At 36.7% G+C, this 19,047-nt stretch overlaps 2 protein-coding genes and 1 long non-coding RNA gene across 5 annotated transcripts; 1 reads left to right on the forward strand and 2 right to left on the reverse strand.

Annotated features, from left to right (window-relative positions):
- Positions 1-74: 74 nt before the first annotated feature.
- On the reverse strand, positions 75-3,108 carry LOC147531005 (uncharacterized). 3 transcript variants are annotated; one of them, XR_015228028.1, is made up of 5 exons: positions 2,960-3,108; positions 2,791-2,847; positions 2,019-2,421; positions 1,857-1,932; positions 75-1,233 (listed from the first exon to the last, which is right to left on the reverse strand). It is a non-coding gene; the product is annotated as an uncharacterized LOC147531005 (long non-coding RNA). The 3 variants fall into 3 exon arrangements; XR_015228029.1 differs by having other exon boundaries at positions 2,226-2,421; positions 2,791-3,091; XR_015228027.1 differs by having other exon boundaries at positions 2,791-3,091.
- Positions 3,109-11,610: 8,502 nt separating this feature from the next.
- On the forward strand, positions 11,611-12,096 carry LOC147531006 (cell wall / vacuolar inhibitor of fructosidase 2-like). The gene has a single exon (XM_086649714.1). It carries the CDS (start codon positions 11,611-11,613, stop codon positions 12,094-12,096), a length of 486 nt encoding a protein of 161 aa, XP_086505840.1.
- A 6,296-nt stretch (positions 12,097-18,392) lies between these two features.
- Positions 18,393-18,788, reverse strand: LOC147531007 (uncharacterized). Its single transcript, XM_086649715.1, has one exon. It carries the CDS (start codon positions 18,786-18,788, stop codon positions 18,393-18,395), a length of 396 nt encoding a protein of 131 aa, XP_086505841.1.
- Between the last annotated feature and the right edge of the window lie 259 nt (positions 18,789-19,047).

The following is a 19,047-nucleotide window of genomic DNA, read 5'->3' on the forward strand; positions in this document are numbered from 1 at the left end:
CTTTGGTCTTTTTCCTCCCTCGTGTATGTTTTAGTCTTGTATTTTCTTTCTTATCACAATTGATCTTCATCATTCTGAAGCCAAATATTGGTCAACCTTAAGCAGTCAAAGAGTCAACTAATCTACTTAGGTAATATATGTCGGATCACGGAATACGCACGAGCGGGACCTTGACGAAACCAACAGAAAGCTGGTCCTGAGAAAACTCTTCCACTTGAGCCCTGACACGGGAAGTCGCCACGAGTCTCTAGGAACCTTGAACCCTGTCATGACTTAATAGCCAGTAAAAGTGTAGATCTGAGTTAGCTCTGCATCCTGAGTCCTAGAACGGGAGGTCTGCAAAAGAATGCTCGACACCTTGAGCTCACTCTGCCTGAGAGAAATGTCGTTTACGTAGAAGACTAGATAAAGTCGAATATCCGCTTGCCATGTCAAGAAATTAAGAACGATCATATCGACTATGGTTAGAAAGTTTCTATTAATGACCCTTCCACGTGGCCTCCATTAAGCCCGTGATTAATCACCGCCTACCAAACCTATATAAATGTCATAGATTTACCATGAATATGGATTTGATCCTTAACTTTTGAATTCTCATTGATTTTGAACCTGCAACACTTACATAACTTAAGCGTCAGAGTGTTTTTTGCAGATACCCTAACATCTCCTCACCATCAACGCGGAGAAACAATAACTCAAAGGTACAAGATGATTTTCAGTATGGATTTCGAGGAACCACTTTCCACTATTATGATTCATCATTTTTTTTCTCTCTCTAAAAATATTTCTATTGACGGAGGTTTTAAAAAGAATGAAATTAAAATAAAATAAAAATATTCGACTCATTTTTCTTTCTATATATTTCTCTAGGAGGAGCACCATTAATGGAGACCCTCGAAAAATAAATTCAAAAGTAGAATGATATCAAAAGCAAAAGTAATTAACGTAAGAATTTTTTAGTCTAAGGTCCAAAAATATGAGGGGTAATTAGTCATATATCCAGTTCTAAATCAATACACTATAAGACCAAAATAAAACATGAAAGAGAAAATAAGTCTAAAAGGGTGTACTTTTTGGCGGGCCCCATGCTTCAAGCCATTTATTTTCTCCCATTATTGCTCTTTTATAAATATACTAGGTATAACCCGTGCCTCCGGCACGGGAGCTTCCGCTAAGTATTTTATGGATTATAAAGTCGTCGATCACCAATTATCAAAATGAATGACCTTTTATCTGCAAAAATAGACCTTTCATTATCACAAATATTTCATCTCCACTTAACAGGAACAAATGAAACCATATGTTTGAGAATGTAAATCTCTAAAAGCAAATTATAGAAAAAAAATTTAAAATTTATTGAAAACTTATAATTGGTTGCAACCGTTATACATTTTGCAAAAAATAATTTGTAATCAAGTCCTTACCAAACCAACTATTTTAACTTCTTCGGATTTCCTTCTTTAACATTTTTTTGACATTGACAATGATGTTAACATTTTTAATAAGACGTAGATGATACGACTTCACTTTTTTTCAATTTGATCTCCTGTTGTCTAAAACATTTTTGACAATGACACGGTTTGCATCTTTTCGAACATAAAGCAAATAACAAATTTGAGTACTTTGGTAAGTACGTATGGATTAATTGTGGAATTTTTTCGAAGAATTAGAGCTCACACAACAAAATTTTCTGAAATGCATAACAAAATCAATGACACTATAATCAATTTAGGTTAAACTAACTTCGACAGAATTATCAAGGGATCAAGTAAAATTGGAACTAAAGAGAATTAACTTGAACATACACATGACCTTTGTGATGGATGAAACAGTAATAACAAAGAGAATTTCCATACCGTGTCAGCAAAAGTAATTGAATTGAGTTTTGCTAGAATCACCATGGATCTCCGAAAATTGAAATGACTGGATCAACTTGAAAATCAAGCAAAAATAAAAACAATTAGAACGGATTTAATTAAGAAATTAAACAAAAGTTAAGAAAACCCAGACTTGCTTACTAAAGCCCCAATCTTTTGTTGTTGAGAACCAATCACAAACCCTAGATTGAAGGAAAAAGAAGAGATACTCAAACAGTCTTTGATTCTTTATAACCAAAAAAGCAATACAAAAAGAAAAATATGAATAAAACAATTAGAGAACTCAGTCATGAAATTTTTTAGAAAGAGACAAAGGAGTAGAAACATCAAGAGAATATCAGAAATTACCAACAATGAACAATTTGTATCCACGAAATTAAAAGGTTGGAACCAAAGAGAATTAACTTGAACATACGGATGACCTTTGTGATGGATGAAACTGTAATAACAAAGAGAATTTCCATACAATACCAGCAAAAGTAATTGAATTTGGTTTTGCTAGAATCACCATGGAATCTCAGAAAATTGAAATAATTGGGTCAACCTGAAAATCAAGCAAAAATGAAAAATTATAACACATTCAATTAAGCAATTAAAAAAAGTCAAGAAAACCGAGACTTTCTTATCAAATCTCAATCTTTTGTTGATGAGAACCAACCACAAACCTTAGATTAAGTGAAAAAGAATAGATAACCGAAAAAGATGAATACAACAATTAGTGAAATAAGTCATGAAAATTTTTAGAAAGAGAGAAAGGAGTAGAAACGGCAAGAGAATAACAGAAATTAGCAACAATGAAAAATATGCATCCACGAAATGAAACTGGTTGGAACCAAGGAGAATTAACTTGAACATAGGGATGACCTTTGTGATGGATGAAACAATAATAACAAAGAAATTTTCCATACAGTACCATCAAAAGTAATTGAATTAGGTTTTGCTAGAATCACCATGAAATAATTGGACCAACCTGAAAGTCAAGCGAAAATAAAAAATTATAACACATTCAATTAAAAAATTACAGAAACCCAAACTTTCTTATCAAAACCGCAATCTTTTGTTGATGAGAACCAATCACAAACCCTAGATTAAGTGAATAAGAAGAGATACCCGAAAAGTTTTTTATTCTTTATAATCAAAAAGCAATAAAAAAAAACATGAATAAAGTTTTAGAAAGAGAGAAAGGATTAGAAACGGCAATAGATTTTATTGGAAGAAATAAAAAGTTGCAGACGTAAAAAACAATGAACATAAATGTTATGTGAGAGTGGGTTATAAAGAGAGGGTATTAATTCTTTAAATGGTGTGAAATTAATTTGGGGGTTTTCTTTTAATCATAAATGTTGGATTAACGTTTTAGTGAAGGGGAGAAAGATCCAAAGGTCAATATTAGAGCTGAATTTAGATGTGAACCCACCTATTATATAAAAAATTAGAGTTATGCACGTATTATGTGCATTGTTAATCTTAAATAAATAAACGGTCAAAATTTATCATGGGATAACGGACGGCTAGATTTATCTTTGGTTTGTCTTTAGTTTTATCTTTGGGTTGTCCTAGTCATCACTCTTCATTCTTTTTTATATAATAGATTTTAACCTATAGTAAACAAAAGGTTTCTTGTGGTTGAGTTAATAATATATTCTTTCCATAAATTTTAATAGAGAAAATTTATGGTCAAAATTTATTCTCGATATATATTTATTTCTGAACTTATAGTTTGTCAAGCCCCACTCTTGTCCTAAAAACGAGATTTCCTTCCCTCTTTATGTTCTTACAACATTTATATCTCTACAAACTATTTTGTCTTGAAAATCATTATGAAAAGTATATCTATGTTGATTAAATTTCGAATCTTTTTTTTTTTTGATGAAATAGGCCCAAGCCTAGCTTTATTAATAATTTATTTGAGCAAACATGGCTCTATCACTAGCCAATTGGCTTCCAATGCAACTCGGAGGTTCTAAGAGCTCCTGAGTTGTGTTCAAAGCAGAATTAAAAGCAAGGTGCGCTAGTTTATGCGCTACATGATTAGCATTACGATTACAATAAGTGAGTGAATAAACAATCTTGGATAATGGAGCTCGCTTCTTTTATTTCTATCATCAATGTTCGTAGTTCCCAAGGGGCGTCATCTTCACTTGCCTTACAAGCTTGTATCACCATCATCGAATCACCTTCAATGATGAACTCATATTGGTGCAGATCCGTTACAATTTCAATTCCGAGTTTAGCAGCCTTTGCCTCGGGTTCTAATGGTGAGGAGGCTATTGTGTTTACTGTTTTTCCTAGAACAAAATCTCCATTACCATTCCTACACACAACAGCTAGTCGTGCTTTCCCTTCCTTGTAAGATGCATCGAAATTAACTTTCAATTTTTCTTCACTTGGGGGGTCCAATTTGGTAATGTAGCAGGTATTTCATTCCTTCTTGTGACCTCCGATAATTTTGTGATCATCCAGAAGTCATCTAACATGATTTTCGCTGAATTTATGATGGAATAACTACATGTTGTAATCCCTTCGAAAACCAATTTGTTCCTGGCTTTCCACAAATGCCTAAGACATATAATGTCAATGCAATAGCTTCCTCTTCTTCTTCCCCTACTAACCATTTACACAATATTTCTGTGAATTCCTTGTCCCTGTCCAACCGGAGATTTAATGGACTCGCCATCTATGTTTCACGAGAAATTTGACATGTACGGAAGATATGATCGATATCTTCATCATCTGACTTACATAATCGACAAGTCTGAGACGCTTGGGTATTGTATCGTAATGCTCTCTTCATAGTGGGTAATGCATTTTGTAATATCCTCCAGATAAACATCTGAACCCTTGGAGCTAGTTCAACCCGTGTCCACACTTTTCTCCATTGGAGATCATAAGGCAGCTCCATTCTATTTGACGATGAAGGTCTCTCCTTGGCTTATACAACGATTTTGATGTAAATTCTCCTTTCTTTGTGAATACCCAAATCATTTTATCTTTCACACCTAACTTTGCTGCTGGTAGTTTTATTATTGCTGCTGCAGAGATGGAATCAAAGGTCGCCTCAATCAGGTTCGTTTTCCATCTACCATCGGTATATTTTAAGTCACTTACATAGAATAAGTCTTTCATCATAGTCTCTTCAGTCTCCTTTCCTGGTTTGAACCCTCAGATATTCGGTATCCAAGGGTCATCCCAAATCCTTATGGTTGTACCATCCCCAACTGAAAAACATCTTTTTTTTTCGATAGACCCCCGCATTTCCATTATTCTTTTCCATGTAGCTGTGCTACTGTTACGAGGCTTATGTTTCCAAACGTCTTCGTTCTTTAGGTACTTTGCTTTTAATAATTTAGCTCATATAGATTCTGGTTCTTCTGAAAGAAATCTCCATAGTAACTTTCCCACCAAAGCTTCATTGACTATACCCATATTACGAATGCCCAGTCCTCCCTCTTTCTGACTTTCTTGTAGTTTCTTCCAATTGATGTAATGCATCTTGGATTTATCTGTATCATGCCCCCAACAGAAGTTTCTTTGCTTCTTTTCAATTGATTCCATTACCCCTTTGGGTACTAAATTTGTTCACAAGAAATAAACCGGAATAGAAGATAATTCACTTTTTAGGAGAGTAGTTCTTCCTGCATGGGATAAGGTACTTCTCTTCCACCCTAATAACTTCTTGTCTATCTTTTGAGAAATAATATCATATGAGGCAATCTTATGCTTTGGTTGCAGTAAGTAGTTACCCAAGTAAATATCATCTGCTTTCATCTCTTTTACCGCAAGCATTTTTAATACCACTTCTCTTTTGATAGGATTGCAGTTCTTGCTAAGGTGAATAGAAGACTTGCTATAATTTATAAGTTGTCCGGAGAACCGAGCATATAAGTCTAAAATTCCTCCAGTCTCTCCACATTAGCATTCCCTGCTTTTCCAAAAAAGAACAAATCATCTTTAAACATAAGGTGGCTGATGGTAGCAGCATACCTGTTAATTTTCAGCCCATTATATAATCCGGTGGATTCTGCTTGATCCATCACTTTTGTGAGAAACTCCGCACATAAAATAAGTAGGTAAGGACTAAGTGGACAACCTTGTCTTAATCCTCTCTCACTTTGAAATAGACCCTTAGGTCTTCCATTCATTAAGATGGAGAAAGATGTCGACGGTACACAATTCATTATTAAAAAGTGAGTATTAGCCACAATACCATAACGTTTAAGAACCGAACTCAAGAATCTCCAATCCACTCTATCATAGGCTTTTGCCGTATAAACTTTTAAAGCAAAAGCCCCCTCTTTCGCTGATGTATTCGCTATAGAGTGAAATAACTCCGGGGCTATAATAATATTGTCAGAAATCTGACGTCCGGGTACAAAAGCACTTTGCACCTGCGATATTAATCTCCCAATAATCGGACGGATTCTATTTGTTAAGAGTTTGGTGATGATCCTATACAACACATTGCATAACGAAATTGGTCTGAAGTCCACTGGTCTCTCCGGATTTTGTACCTTCGGAAAAGAGCTATAAAAGTATGGTTGAGAGAATTTGGTAATATACCTATAATGAATATATTATTAACTTGTGATGTTACCTCATCATCAATAATGTCCCAAGACTTTTTGTAGAATAATACCGAAAACCCATCCGGTCCAGGCGCTCCTGACTTCATGTTCTTTATGGTTCTCCATATTTCATCTTTGGAAGGAGACTCACTCAAAAAAATGTTCTCTGTAGCTGATAATGGTCTACTTGATAGTTCAATAGTTTCAGGAAAATCATCTATTTGTTCCGCCCGAGATGCCCTGTAAAAATGATCAAGAAAAATATTTGTTATTTTAATCGGGTCTGCCGTCCATGTGTGGTTTTCCAATTTGATTGCCTGAATACTATTTTTCCTTCTTCTGTTTAAAACGGATAAGTGAAAATTTTTTGTATTTCTGTTGATATCATGTATCCAATGCTTCTTTTCTCTATGTTTCCAGAATATTTCCTCCATTCTTTTCAATGAGTTTAGCTTCTCAGTAATGACTTTTTCTTTTTCAAGATTAACCTCCGATGGTGCTCGGGCCTGGACATCTAAGAGCTCCTTCTCGGTTTCCTTTATCTGATTGAAAATATATGTCCAATCTTCTCTTTACTCCATTTCTTTAACTTGGTTGCTAGTTGGGGTAATTTTTTAACAAATCCTCCCCTGGCCCTCTCCCAACTCTCTTGCAATTTATTTAATTTTAACAACATACTTAAATGTAACATTTTTTATCACTTTTTTTTCGTAAGAAAAGAAGTTGAATTTTTCATCACAATAATCTTATTTTCATAAAATACATAATGTGAACTGATATTTATTTTGCTTACATTTTCAGTATTTTTCTAACAATTTATTGATTTTATTAGCATAATATGCGTGGCATATGTTACGATTAGTTAGAGTAGGTGAATAAAAGTTTGATTATTTATCTAGCATCTTATTGATTCTAACATTCTTAGATATTGCGGAGTTTTAATTTTTTTTTTCTCACATTTTATTGATTTTAAAATCATAATTACATACTTACACTAAAAAATACTTCTAAGTTCGTAAAACAACTTAGGTGATTAATCGACGTAACAACAACATAATAATGTATCATATGTTTTCTAACTTACTTATATTATGTTAACCAAATTGTTAACATTTCTCTAGCATTCCCTTGATTCTACTGTATTACTTAAATTAGGAGAACAAAATTTTAAATATTTTCCAGAATTGTTTTTATTCTTATTACACATAATGCTATTACATTTTAGGACACTTCTTCAATCATTGAATGGATTTCAGTGATGCACATTCTTATAGTTGTTACCTTAAATTGAAAATAACTAAGGCAAGCGCATGGGGTCCAATTTTCACCCACGGGGTCAAGAGTTTGATGGCGGGGACGTGGGGTTCAAGTCTTCCTAGATGTTCTCGGTCCTTACTATCAGTACGAAAAAAACTACAAATTTATAAAAATTCAATCTTGTTTTTAAGCATATTACTGATTTTAACAACACAATCATATCTTAGAATAAAAATTTAATCTTGTTTTCATTTAAAGTATGCATGTAAACTGATATTTTGTATATATATTGTTGACATTTCTTGGACTTTTGCATATATTTTGGCAACTCTACCAACATCTTCTAATCTCTAAAGAATCTATCTGAGAAGTATATAGATTTCTCGCAAAGTTTTACATTTTTATTCTTTTACATTGATGCTTTTGTATCATTCAATATTTATATATTATGTAAATACACATGTTATCCGATCATGTTTTGTCAGAGTTTAGAAAATGTTAGTAAAATTTTCACAATTTATGCAAAATCAAAGAAGTTCTACGACAAATTTGAGGGTGTTGCCGACTGCATAAACAACTCGCTTATTCAAAATTACAAAACATAAATGATTTTCTGGGTAAAACAGAAAATTACAAAACGTAAATATGTTGTTAGACTCAAGAAAATGCTATGAAAATATACAAAACGTTCGCAAAATATCTAATTACTTTTCATGTAAATTTTTTGAAGAAAACAAGATTTTAGAAAGAGAAACAATGGGACAAGATCTGAAGGATTTTTTTCAGAAAAAGAATGATATCCTAAATTTAAGAATAAGAACAACAAAATTATGCACGGTGCAACAATCTATCGTTAAAAAAACGAGAATATGTTAGAAGAAAATATTTAACCCATTGAGCATCATGTCTTCTAGGTTTTCTCTAGGTGAAGACTAAAAAGCATGGATGATTTTTCTCTGCGAGTTCTCTAGGTTTTCTCTCGGTGAACTGAAGAAGAGAGTGGTATAATAGATTTTCTTGGAGTAAAAAGACAACTTTTTGTAGGAATAGAAACTTCTTATTGAGGAATTATTTTCATAAAACTGAAAATACATTTGAATCTTCTAATCTTGGTAATTTTATTTAACCTGGGATTGGTTAGGTAGTAGAAGAAAAAAGAGAGGTTAGACATGTAAATTACTCCTAGTAGATTTATTTTCTATTTAATATTATCTTTGGGCTCTAAATCCATTGACCCTGTGATTTTGGATCTAAAACTCATCCGCCCACAATGTAATTGAGAACCACAAGCCTTTCCACAAAAAAGAAAGAAACTAAATGAAGATGTGCTCTTGATTGAAATAGTTGTAATTGTTGTCTTGACGTTTAATACTTGATTACTAAACTAATTGTATACTTGAGAAAATTATTAAAAACTAATATTTGATTTCAATTTATTGATGAAGATTAAACACATGAGAGGAAGAAGATGAACATTAGAAAAGTAGAAGATGAAGATTCTAAGTGAAAATGAAATAAAAAAACCAAGCATTTAGATAACAAAAGGGGGTCAATGTAAATTTATTACAACCCCCTCCCATAACTATAAAATGATTAGTTGGGGGGCAAAAATAGTAATAACCCCCAACTGCTATTGGAGTGTCCGTAGAAATTTTGACCACTGGGACGCCCTGAGCATTTCCGGGTTAGATTACTCCACCAAGCTCAAATCGAAACCCCGGATTGGGATATATCCTGTGCTGCTTTCCCCATACCTCGCCAAGTCAGGCGTTAGTAAACGGGCTTGGTTCCTATCCGAGATGGACCAATAAGCAACACTAGTCTAGTGGTATATTACTAAGCTTCAATATATCTAAAGAGATCCAAATAGCTATGGGCTTCAGCTCATCAAACCAGGACACGTCGAACCTATCATGAGATGTAGGTGATTTTCTTTTACATTAATAAACAAGTTTGACCTAAAAGTTGTTTTCTCTTGGGTGCTTCTAAAGGCACCGGCTAAAAGGCTGTTAGCATCCATCTCTGTTAGCACCAGGCCCAACCACTCCCTTCTCTATTAGCACCAACCAATTATGTAGGCACCGATCCCTTCTTAGTTAACCCTAATCCCTCCATCCATCTCCCACAAAATCTGAACCAAATTGGAAATTCCAAACTTTCTCTCTCTAAGCTTTCAAAACCAGTAGCCCCCAACAACACAAGCATGGTCTCTCTCGAAGGGCTCAAGTGTGACTTGTTCCGATGGGTTGAACTGATCTTGCTGCAATTTCTTCACTTCTTGTGCAAAATAATGCTTCTGCCGGAACTGTTGAGTCTATGTAGTTTGCCTATTGACACACAAATAAGCTAGTAAGAATCTCTAGTATATATAACTATTCTCTTCTTATGTAGAATTGGATAGAATCAGACGATTTGGATAAAATCTCCATTATCTTCGGAGTTTAAAGCTACATATGTTGGCAGTGGCTTTAGGCTAAGAGTTATTTGTAAATTTTACCAGCCATCTTAAGCAGTAATATGTTTCCCAATACGGACTTCAATCCATCTAAATATTAATTTGAGAGAGAAAAAAATGGGGATTTTTCATCATAACAAACTAAGTAGTTGAAGATTTTACGTGAGTTAGGGGCTGTAAAATGTTTGTTCCACCAACTGCAACAAAGTTTATCTGTATCCGTTGAGTAGTTGTTTGAATTCTCTCTTCTGTTGCAATTTCCAGTGACGACGAGGATATGAAAGTTTCTCCATTGAAAGCTATAATGCTAAAACCTAAAAGTATCCTCAGGATTTAGTTTCAATAGAGCTTCAGAGACAGGTTTCTTCACACTCCCGAGTGGACTTCCTCTCATGCTTCCACTTAGATCAATAAGGAATACCACTCCCCTCCTGAATAGCTATCAGTTTACAAGAATGACGTAAGGGTGAAAATCATAATATATTATATAACCTTCGAACAATTCTTACTAGCTAGATTTTAAGCAAAAAGAAGTTCAGAACTCTCACGACATAATTTCTAATAATTCACTTAAGAGTCATCTTCTGCCGATAGGAACTTCAGGTTACGGGTCACAATGACCAAAACTAATTACTCATACGTTTTTACTCTGGTTGTTGTTAGGGAAAAGGTAGAAGCAGAAAATCTCCCTTTGGTCAAAATCTTCCATGGATGGAGAGTGTAGGAGCAACCCACCCAATATATCACCCGAAAAAACCTGCTAAATATTTAGAGAAACCAAGAAAATATGCTTAGTTGACATTACAAGAAAATGGTTTACTTCTCAAAGAAATGGTTTACTTCTCAAAGAATTGAAGAACCGGTCCACACACATCCTTTGTATCTATATATACTACAAAAGTGTAAAGCAACTAACCACTTCGCAACTGATAGGATATGAAAAACTGATAGAATTGAAGTCTTATCCAATACACACAAATAAACTAGTATGAAGAAAAATCGATTGGGATTCCTTTTACTTTGGAAGAAGAAGATGGAAGAAGTAAATGAAGGTGAACATCACCCACATTAAAACCGATGCGTGTAGAAAACTCAGGTCAATGGCCATTGCCCCGAGTCAATAAAATTTCCGGATGCTAACAAACTTTTGGCCCGGTGCCTTTAAAGCACCCTTTTCTTTTTTGAGATTCTCTTCATCAAACATAATATAGTTGAGATCTCAAAATCTGCAATTTGTCCAAAAATAACCTCCAAATAATCATAAAGTTTTTATTCAAATAAAATCCCCTCAATGATGAGATATTTTAACCATCCAATTCAAATATAAAAGTTGCGAAGTAAGAAATTTCCATTTGACATTTATCTCTCTAAGAATGTTTAGAAACGAAATGGGTGAATCAGTTTCTATTAACCTTCTTCTTCTTGTTTTTCTCTTATATCACTCTCTCAGTTTTTCATGGTAAGGGGAGATTTAGCTTTGATTCAAAAGACTTGTCAAAGCACAAAATATACTGATCTTTGTATATCTGCCCTCCAATCTTACCCATCTAGTGAAAATGTAGATGAAAAAGGTTTAGCAAAGATAGCCATTAATGTTGCTCAGGACACTGCTCGAGACACAGTTTCACTCATCACTGATCAACTCCTTAAAACCAAAGCTGCCAGGTCTGATCGTGAATTCAAGAAATCGCTCGAAAACTGCGTAGGCTATTACAAATTATCTTTCAATACGCTAGGCAATTCGATACAACAGTTCGACTCGGGTAACTACGGATCTGCTTCGGCTCAGGTGAAGGTTGCAGCTGGATACCCCAACAACTGTCACAACTTCTTCAACAAGACGCTTTCAGCTAATGATTATCCGGCAGAAGTTGCTGACAATGAAGAAAAATTGGAACATCTTTGTGTTGTCTCAACAGACTTGGTTGGTCTTCTTCATTAATTCATGACTTTCTTTGTTTCCTTTTACTCTATATATCATGGTTGTATGGCTCAAAACTTCGTAGAATAATAAATGGAATATAAAGTGTATTTCTGGGGAGAATGTTGTTACATATATGTTCAATTAACACGTGAGATTAATCAACTCAAATTCAACACTTACTATGCGTGATGGAAAGGAAAATAAAAGAATATGTAGAAACAAGGAAATCAAAATTAACATATTACCTATATGGTAGATGTGTTGGGTTTTCCTCCTAGTGGGGAAACCTAGTTGGGTTTGGATTAGGAAACCAAACTCGGACCCGAGTCGAGCTTCTATGGGTCGGTGACTTAGGTTGGCTACTTAGGTCGGTGATTAGGGTTAACAGAAGCCTATAAATACTTCCTTAATCTGTTTCACCATGCGCTGTCTTCGTTGTTCGGAAAAGCCGACGGTGAGTTCTTCTCCGATTAAGATGAAATTTTGCAGAGGTGTTCTTAACCTGTTCATCTAGTATTTGTACGGATGGATCATTGATTAGTCGCCGGAATCCTAGTGAATTTAGGGTCATTTTAGACTGAATATTTCTGGGCTGTTTTGTTCATGCTTGTGAGGTTTTCTTCGTGTTTGAGATTGATTCTTTTTGGAAGGGTCTGAGTCTCGGGTGGATGTAGTCTGTAACTACTTTGCTTATTATAGTTGATTTAGTTGGACTACGAGTCCTGTGGTTTTTACTTCTCACATTGAGGTTCCACGTTAAAAGTCATTATCTTATTTACTTTCAGTTCTTTGTTTATTGCTCCCACATATTCTTCTGTATTATCCTCGTAACTAACACAAAGGAAAAAACTCTCGCTTCCGCTGTGCCTAAATGCCCGTTTTTCCCGACAAGTGGTATCAGAGCTCCAGGTTAAAGAGTTCTTTGGATTGTGATAACTTTGGTTATTGGTTTGTTTGTGTTAGTGATGAAAAATATGGGTAGACAGATAAGTTTGAATGGTGCTAATAATCATCTATGAAAGGGTAAGATGGAAGACTTACTCTTTGTGAAGGAATTTCACGCTCCGGTGTTTTGTGAGAAGGAACCCGATGAGAAGGCTGATGATCGGTGGATATTGCTAAATCATCAAGTGTGCGGTTTGATGAGGCAATGGGTATATGATGATGTGTTACATCATATTGAGAATGAGACTAATGCTCGTTCGTTGTGGTGGAAGCTGGAGCAGTTGTTTGCTCGGAAGAAAGGAAATAATAAGATGTATATGATGAAAAATTTGCTCGAGTTAAGGTATCGAGCGGGAACTCCCATGACTGATCACTTGAATGTGTTCCAGGGGTTACTCAATAAACTATCTGATATGGGTATAAACTTTGATGAGGAGATTCATGGTTTATGGCTTCTTGGTACGTTACCAGATTCTTGGGAGGTGTTCAGGATGTCTCTTTGTAACTCTACTTTCGAAGGAGTTATCTCAATGGACTTAGTGAAGAACAATGTCCTGAATGAAGAAACTAAGAGGCAATCAAATCCTATTTCTTCGAGTTCAGATGTGCTGGTTACTGAGTCGCGGGGGAGAAGTTCACATAGAGAATCGAAGAAGAACAGAAGCAGAAGAAAATCTAATAAATTTGCTAATGTGTGGAGTGCCATTATTGTCATAAGAGAGGGAACTTAAAGAAGAATTGTTGGTTGTTGTAGAAAGAGAGTAAGCAAGGAAAGAAGCAAGAAGATAGTGAAGAGAGAGTAACCGTTACTGAAGATGAGTTTCTTATTCTCTGTGAGAGTGATGCTATTAACGTTGCATGTCATGAATCAAGTTGGGTTATTGATAGTGGAGCGACTACTCATCCTACAACACAACGAGATTTGTTTTATTCCTATACTTCGGGTAGTTATGGTTCCGTGAAGATGGGTAACGATTGTTTGGCTCGGGTTGTTGGCATTGGTGATATTTGCTCGGAGACTAGTATTGGTACTAGGTTGTTGCCTAAAGGAGTTAGACATGTCCAAGACATTCGATTGAATTTGATTTCTATAAGGAGACTTGATGATGAGGGTTTCTATAGCTTATTCGGAGGGGGGTAAGTGGAAACTTTCACGAGTTTCTATGGTGGTGGCTCGAGTTGATAAGTTTTCATCGTTCTACTGGATGGAAGCTAAGGTCTCCATGGATGCTGTTAATGCAGTGGAGAATGATGATGCCATGGAGTTATGGCATAAGAGACTCGGTCACATTAGTGAGAAGGGATTGTCTGTGTTATCCAAGAGGGATGCCATTACAGGTATTTCTGGTTTGCAATTACAAAATTGTGAACATTGTTTTGCAGGGAAGCAACACAAGGTCTCGTTCAAGTCTTCTGGATCTTCTAGAAAACCCGAGATACTTGATCTTGTGCATTCAGATGTATGTGGTCCAATGAAGACAAAATCTCTTGGTGGTTCATCATATTTTGTCACGTTCATTGACGATCACTCTAGAAAGTTGTGGGGCTATCTTATAAAGTCCAAAGATCAGGTTTTGGGTTATTTCAAGCAGTTTGTAGCATCGGTTGAGAGACAGACAGGTAAGAAGCTGAAGTGCATTCACAGTGATAATGGTGGAGAGTATTCTAGATTATTTGATGCTTATTATAGGGAACACAGTATCCAACATCAGAAGACGCCACCCAAGACTCCACAGCTGAATGGGTTGGCTGAGAGGATGAACATGACGATTGTCGAGAGAGTTACGTGTTTGATTTCACAGTCAGGCTTGGCGCAGACTTTCTGGGGAGAAGCTTTGAGCTCGGTTGTTCATGTGTTGAACCTGTCACCCAGTGCTCCGTTGGAGGGTGATAGTCCAGAGAGGGTATGGACCGGTGAGGATATTTCTTATGGTCATCTGAAGGTCTTTGGGTGTAAGGCGTTTGTCCACATTCCCAAAGATCAAAGGTCGAAGCTGGAGATGAAATCGCGACAGTGTGTGTTCATCGGTTATGGTCAGGATGATTTTAAGTATAGGTTCTATGACCCAGTGGAGAAGAAGCTCATTAGGAGCAGAGATGTTGTGTTCATGGAAGATCAAACGATCAAGGACATTGGCAAGTCCGGAAATCCAGCTCAGGGTTATGAAGGTTTGATTGATTTGAAGGTTGCTGCTTCTACATCTGTCGATGGCCATGTCGAAGTTGAGGTTCAAGTTGATACACCCGGTGCTGATGCTCCCGCACAAGAAGATGGTACTGGTGGTCATGGTGGCGATCATAATGGAAGACCAACTACCGAGAACCTCCCTACTGTTACGAGATCTGAGAGAGGTCTGAGACGTTCGACAAGGTATGCTCCTAGTGAGTATGTGTTACTTACTGATGGAGGAGAACCTGAAAGCTTTAGCGAAGCTTTGGAAGATGAACATAAACATGAATGGTGGAAGGCCATGAGAGAAGAGATGGATTCTCTGGAGGAGAACCATACTTTTGAGCTGGTGGAATTACCTAAGGGTAAGAAAGCATTGCTTAACGGGTGGGTGTATAGAGTTAAGCATGAGAAGACCATGTTGCTCCCTCGATACAAGGCTAGGTTGGTTGTGAAAGGATTTAACCAAAGGAAGGGAATTGATTTCGATGAAATATTCTCTCCTGTTGTGAAGATGTCATCCATTCGGGTTGCAATTGGATTCGCAGCGAGCCTTGATCTAGAGGTGGAGCAAATGGATGTAAAACTGCTTTTCTCCATGGGGATTTGGAGGAAGAGATTTACATGATGCAACCGGAAGGCCTTGTGAAGAAGGGCAAAGAGGACTGTGTTTGCCGCTTGAAAAAAAGCCTTTATGGATTGAAACAGGCACCGAGACAGTGGTATAAGAAGTTTGAGTCAGTTATAAGGGAGCATGGTTATAGCAAGACTACTTCATATCATTGTGTGTGTGTTTAGAGGTTTGGTGAAGGTGATTTTATCATCTTACTGTTGTACGTAGACGATATGTTGATTGTGGGGAGGAATTCGAGGAGAATTCTGGAGTTGAAGAAGCAGCTCAGCAAGTTTTTCGCCATGAAAGATTTGGGTCCAGCGAAGCAGATTCTTTATATAAGAATTGTTCGAGATAGAGAGAACAGGTTCATTCACCTATCTCAGGAGAAGTACATTGAGAAGATACTTTAAAGGTTTTGCATGGACAAATCTAAAGCTGTCAGCACTCCTCTTGCTGGACACTTTAGATTGAGCAGTCAACATAGTCCGAGTACAGATTAAGAGCTGGAAGCTATAGAGAGGGTTCCATATGCTTCTGCAGTTGGTAGGTTGATGTATGCTATGGTGTGTACCAGACCTGACATAGCTCATTCGGTTGGTACTGTTAGTAGATTTCTTTCTAATCCGGGAAAGCAACATTGGGCTGCAGTGAAGTGGATTTTGAGATATCTTCGAGGGACTTCTGGTTTGAAGCTTACTTTAGGAGGTGATGGGCCACTACTGGTCAGTTATACTGACACTGATATGGTTGGGGATATTGATTCCAGGAAGTCTACTTCAGGTTACTTGGTAACATTTGCAGGGGGAGCTGTAGCATGACAGTCAAGGCTGCAAAAGTGCGTTGCACTTTCTACCACTGAAGCTGAGTTTATAGCTGCAACTGAAGCCTGTAAGGAGTTGTTGTGGATGAAGAATTATCTTGAGGAGATCGGATTCAATCAAGATAAGTATGTATTGCTTTGTGACAGCCAAAGTGCAATACATCTCGGCAAGAATTCGACGTTTCATTCACGTTCGAAGCACATCGATGTGAGGTATCATTGGATACGTGATGTGGTTACTTCCAAGGAGTTAGAGTTGGTTAAAGTATATACAGACGATAACGGAGCTGATATGATGACGAAGGCTCTGCCGAAGGGGAAATTGGAGGTTTGCCGAGGGATAGCGGGGCTGGTTGTTCAGGTTCGCCAAGGGACAACAGGGTTGGTTGATTACAGGGCTGTCAAGGATAGCAAGGCTGGATGTTTCCAGGGCTGTCAAGAAGAAGCAGGGTTGGTTGTTCATGGCTGTCGAGGAAAAGCGGAGCTGGCTGTTTCCAGGTCTGTCAAGAGGACAACAGGACTGGCTATTTCTCCCACCGAGTCGGAGGGGGAGTTTGTTAGGTTTTCCTCCTGGTGGGGAAACCTAGTTGGGTTTGGATTAGGAAACCAACCCGGACCCGAGTCGAGCTTCTTTGGGTCGGTGACTTAGGTCGGCTACTTAGGTCGGTGATTAGGTTAAGGGAAGTCTATAAATACTTTCTTAATCTTAATTAGATGTAAGTTGCACAATTAGAAACACACAAGAGAAGAAGGGAGAGAAGGAGGTTGCCGAGAAGAGCAGGGCTGATCTGTTTCAGCGTGCGCAGTCTTCGTTGTTCGGAAAATCCGACGGTGAGTTCTCTCTGATTAAGCTGAAATTTTGCAGAGGTGTTCTTAACCTGTTCATCTAGTATTTTTACAGAGGGATTGTTGATTGGTCGCCAGAGTCCTAGTGAATTTAGGGTCGTTTTAGACTGAATATTTCTGGGCTGTTTTGTTCTTGCTTATGAGGTTTTTTTTCGTGTTTCTTCGTGTTTGAGATTGATTCTTTTTTGAAGGGTCTGAGATAAGTATTAGTGATTAATTGACCTATGTTTTGTCTAACATAAGTATTAGTGATTAATTGACCTCTGTTTTGTCATAAGAGATCTTGTCAGACCAGATATTTTGATCCATGTTTATTCTTTCGAATAGCATTTTCATCCTAGTTGTCTGACTAGATTAGAATAACTAATTGAATCGATAGGTCTTAATGTTTGTAAGTTGAAATAGGCACCTTTCTGAGAACATCATAAAATATTAAAACTGAATACTTTATTTCTCATAAATCCAATTCTAGAGAAGGTGTTCAAAGAAAAAGAAAATACTAAAATCTAATAAAAGTAATGCCTATCGGAGACTAAAATCCTTCTGGAGCCTTCTCAGCAACTATTGTTTCTTCTGCTCTTTGACAGGTTCGTCTCCTATCAGTTACATACTCGGCTCCCATTTGCTCCTATCATTCATAATGGGATGAGCATTAGGTATCTAATACATTTAGGGAAAATGTATTTAATTGAGTCAACTTTTAACATTTTTACCTTTTGCGGAAACTACCATTCCGTTTTTCTTGTCTTCCAGGAATTTGGGACGGTTTATCTTCCAATGGCCTATGCCATCACAGTAGAAACACTTAGAGTCAGAAGAGGAGTTTTTTTTGGTTTTTGGCAACTTGTTTACCCTTTGCATTACCAAATTTCCTTTTATTCTTCTGTTTCCCTTCCTTTTTTATATCTTTTGTCCTTCTAAACCATTAGAAGTTCTTTCTTTGGTTCAGCTACTACGATATTCTCCTCGGCTGTCTGGAGCATTGCGTGTAGTTCCTCCAAAGATGTATCCCATCCATTCATATTGTAGTGCATTCTGAATTGATTGAACCCATCATGAAGTGAATGTAGGATGATATCAGTGGCGAAGTCCCCACCATGATCGACTCCAAGCCGTGTTAGTTTCTCAAAAAGACTGATTATTTTGAAAACATGTGGCCCTACAGGCTTACCTTTTTCAAGGCGGCAATCTAGTATTTCCTTTGACGTCTCGTACTTCTCCATTCTGGACTTCTTTTGGAACAATTCCCTAAGTTGTCCTATCATGGTGTAAGCATTCATTTGTATGAACTTATCCTGAAGATTAGGTTCCATGGTTGCTAACATTAAGTACGTTACTGTAGGGTTTTATGTGTATCTAATACACTAACTAGTTTTGGTAGCGGAATCTCAAACATCTAATGTTTAACACTAAGTTGTCCAGGATCTATACATGAACTAATAAGAACTAGAATCGGAAAAACTAACCTTTATCGCAATTTCTTCCTCGAACCTTTCCAATCGCGTGAGAAGATCCAGAGCTCCAATTGTCGCTCATCTACTTGAGACACCGGGTAGTATAACTTGATCTCCC

This window comes from Eschscholzia californica, unplaced genomic scaffold (genome assembly GCF_041429995.1).
Source record: "Eschscholzia californica isolate CP2 unplaced genomic scaffold, dmEscCali1.0.p SCAF_6, whole genome shotgun sequence".
Classification (NCBI taxonomy): domain Eukaryota; kingdom Viridiplantae; phylum Streptophyta; class Magnoliopsida; order Ranunculales; family Papaveraceae; genus Eschscholzia; species Eschscholzia californica.

Excerpts from the sequence above, each read along its gene's own strand:
- LOC147531007 (XM_086649715.1), bottom strand. The coding sequence starts at position 18,788 with ATGGAACCTAATCTTCAGGATAAGTTCATACAAATGAATGCTTACACC.
- LOC147531006 (XM_086649714.1), top strand. The coding sequence starts at position 11,611 with ATGGTAAGGGGAGATTTAGCTTTGATTCAAAAGACTTGTCAAAGCACA.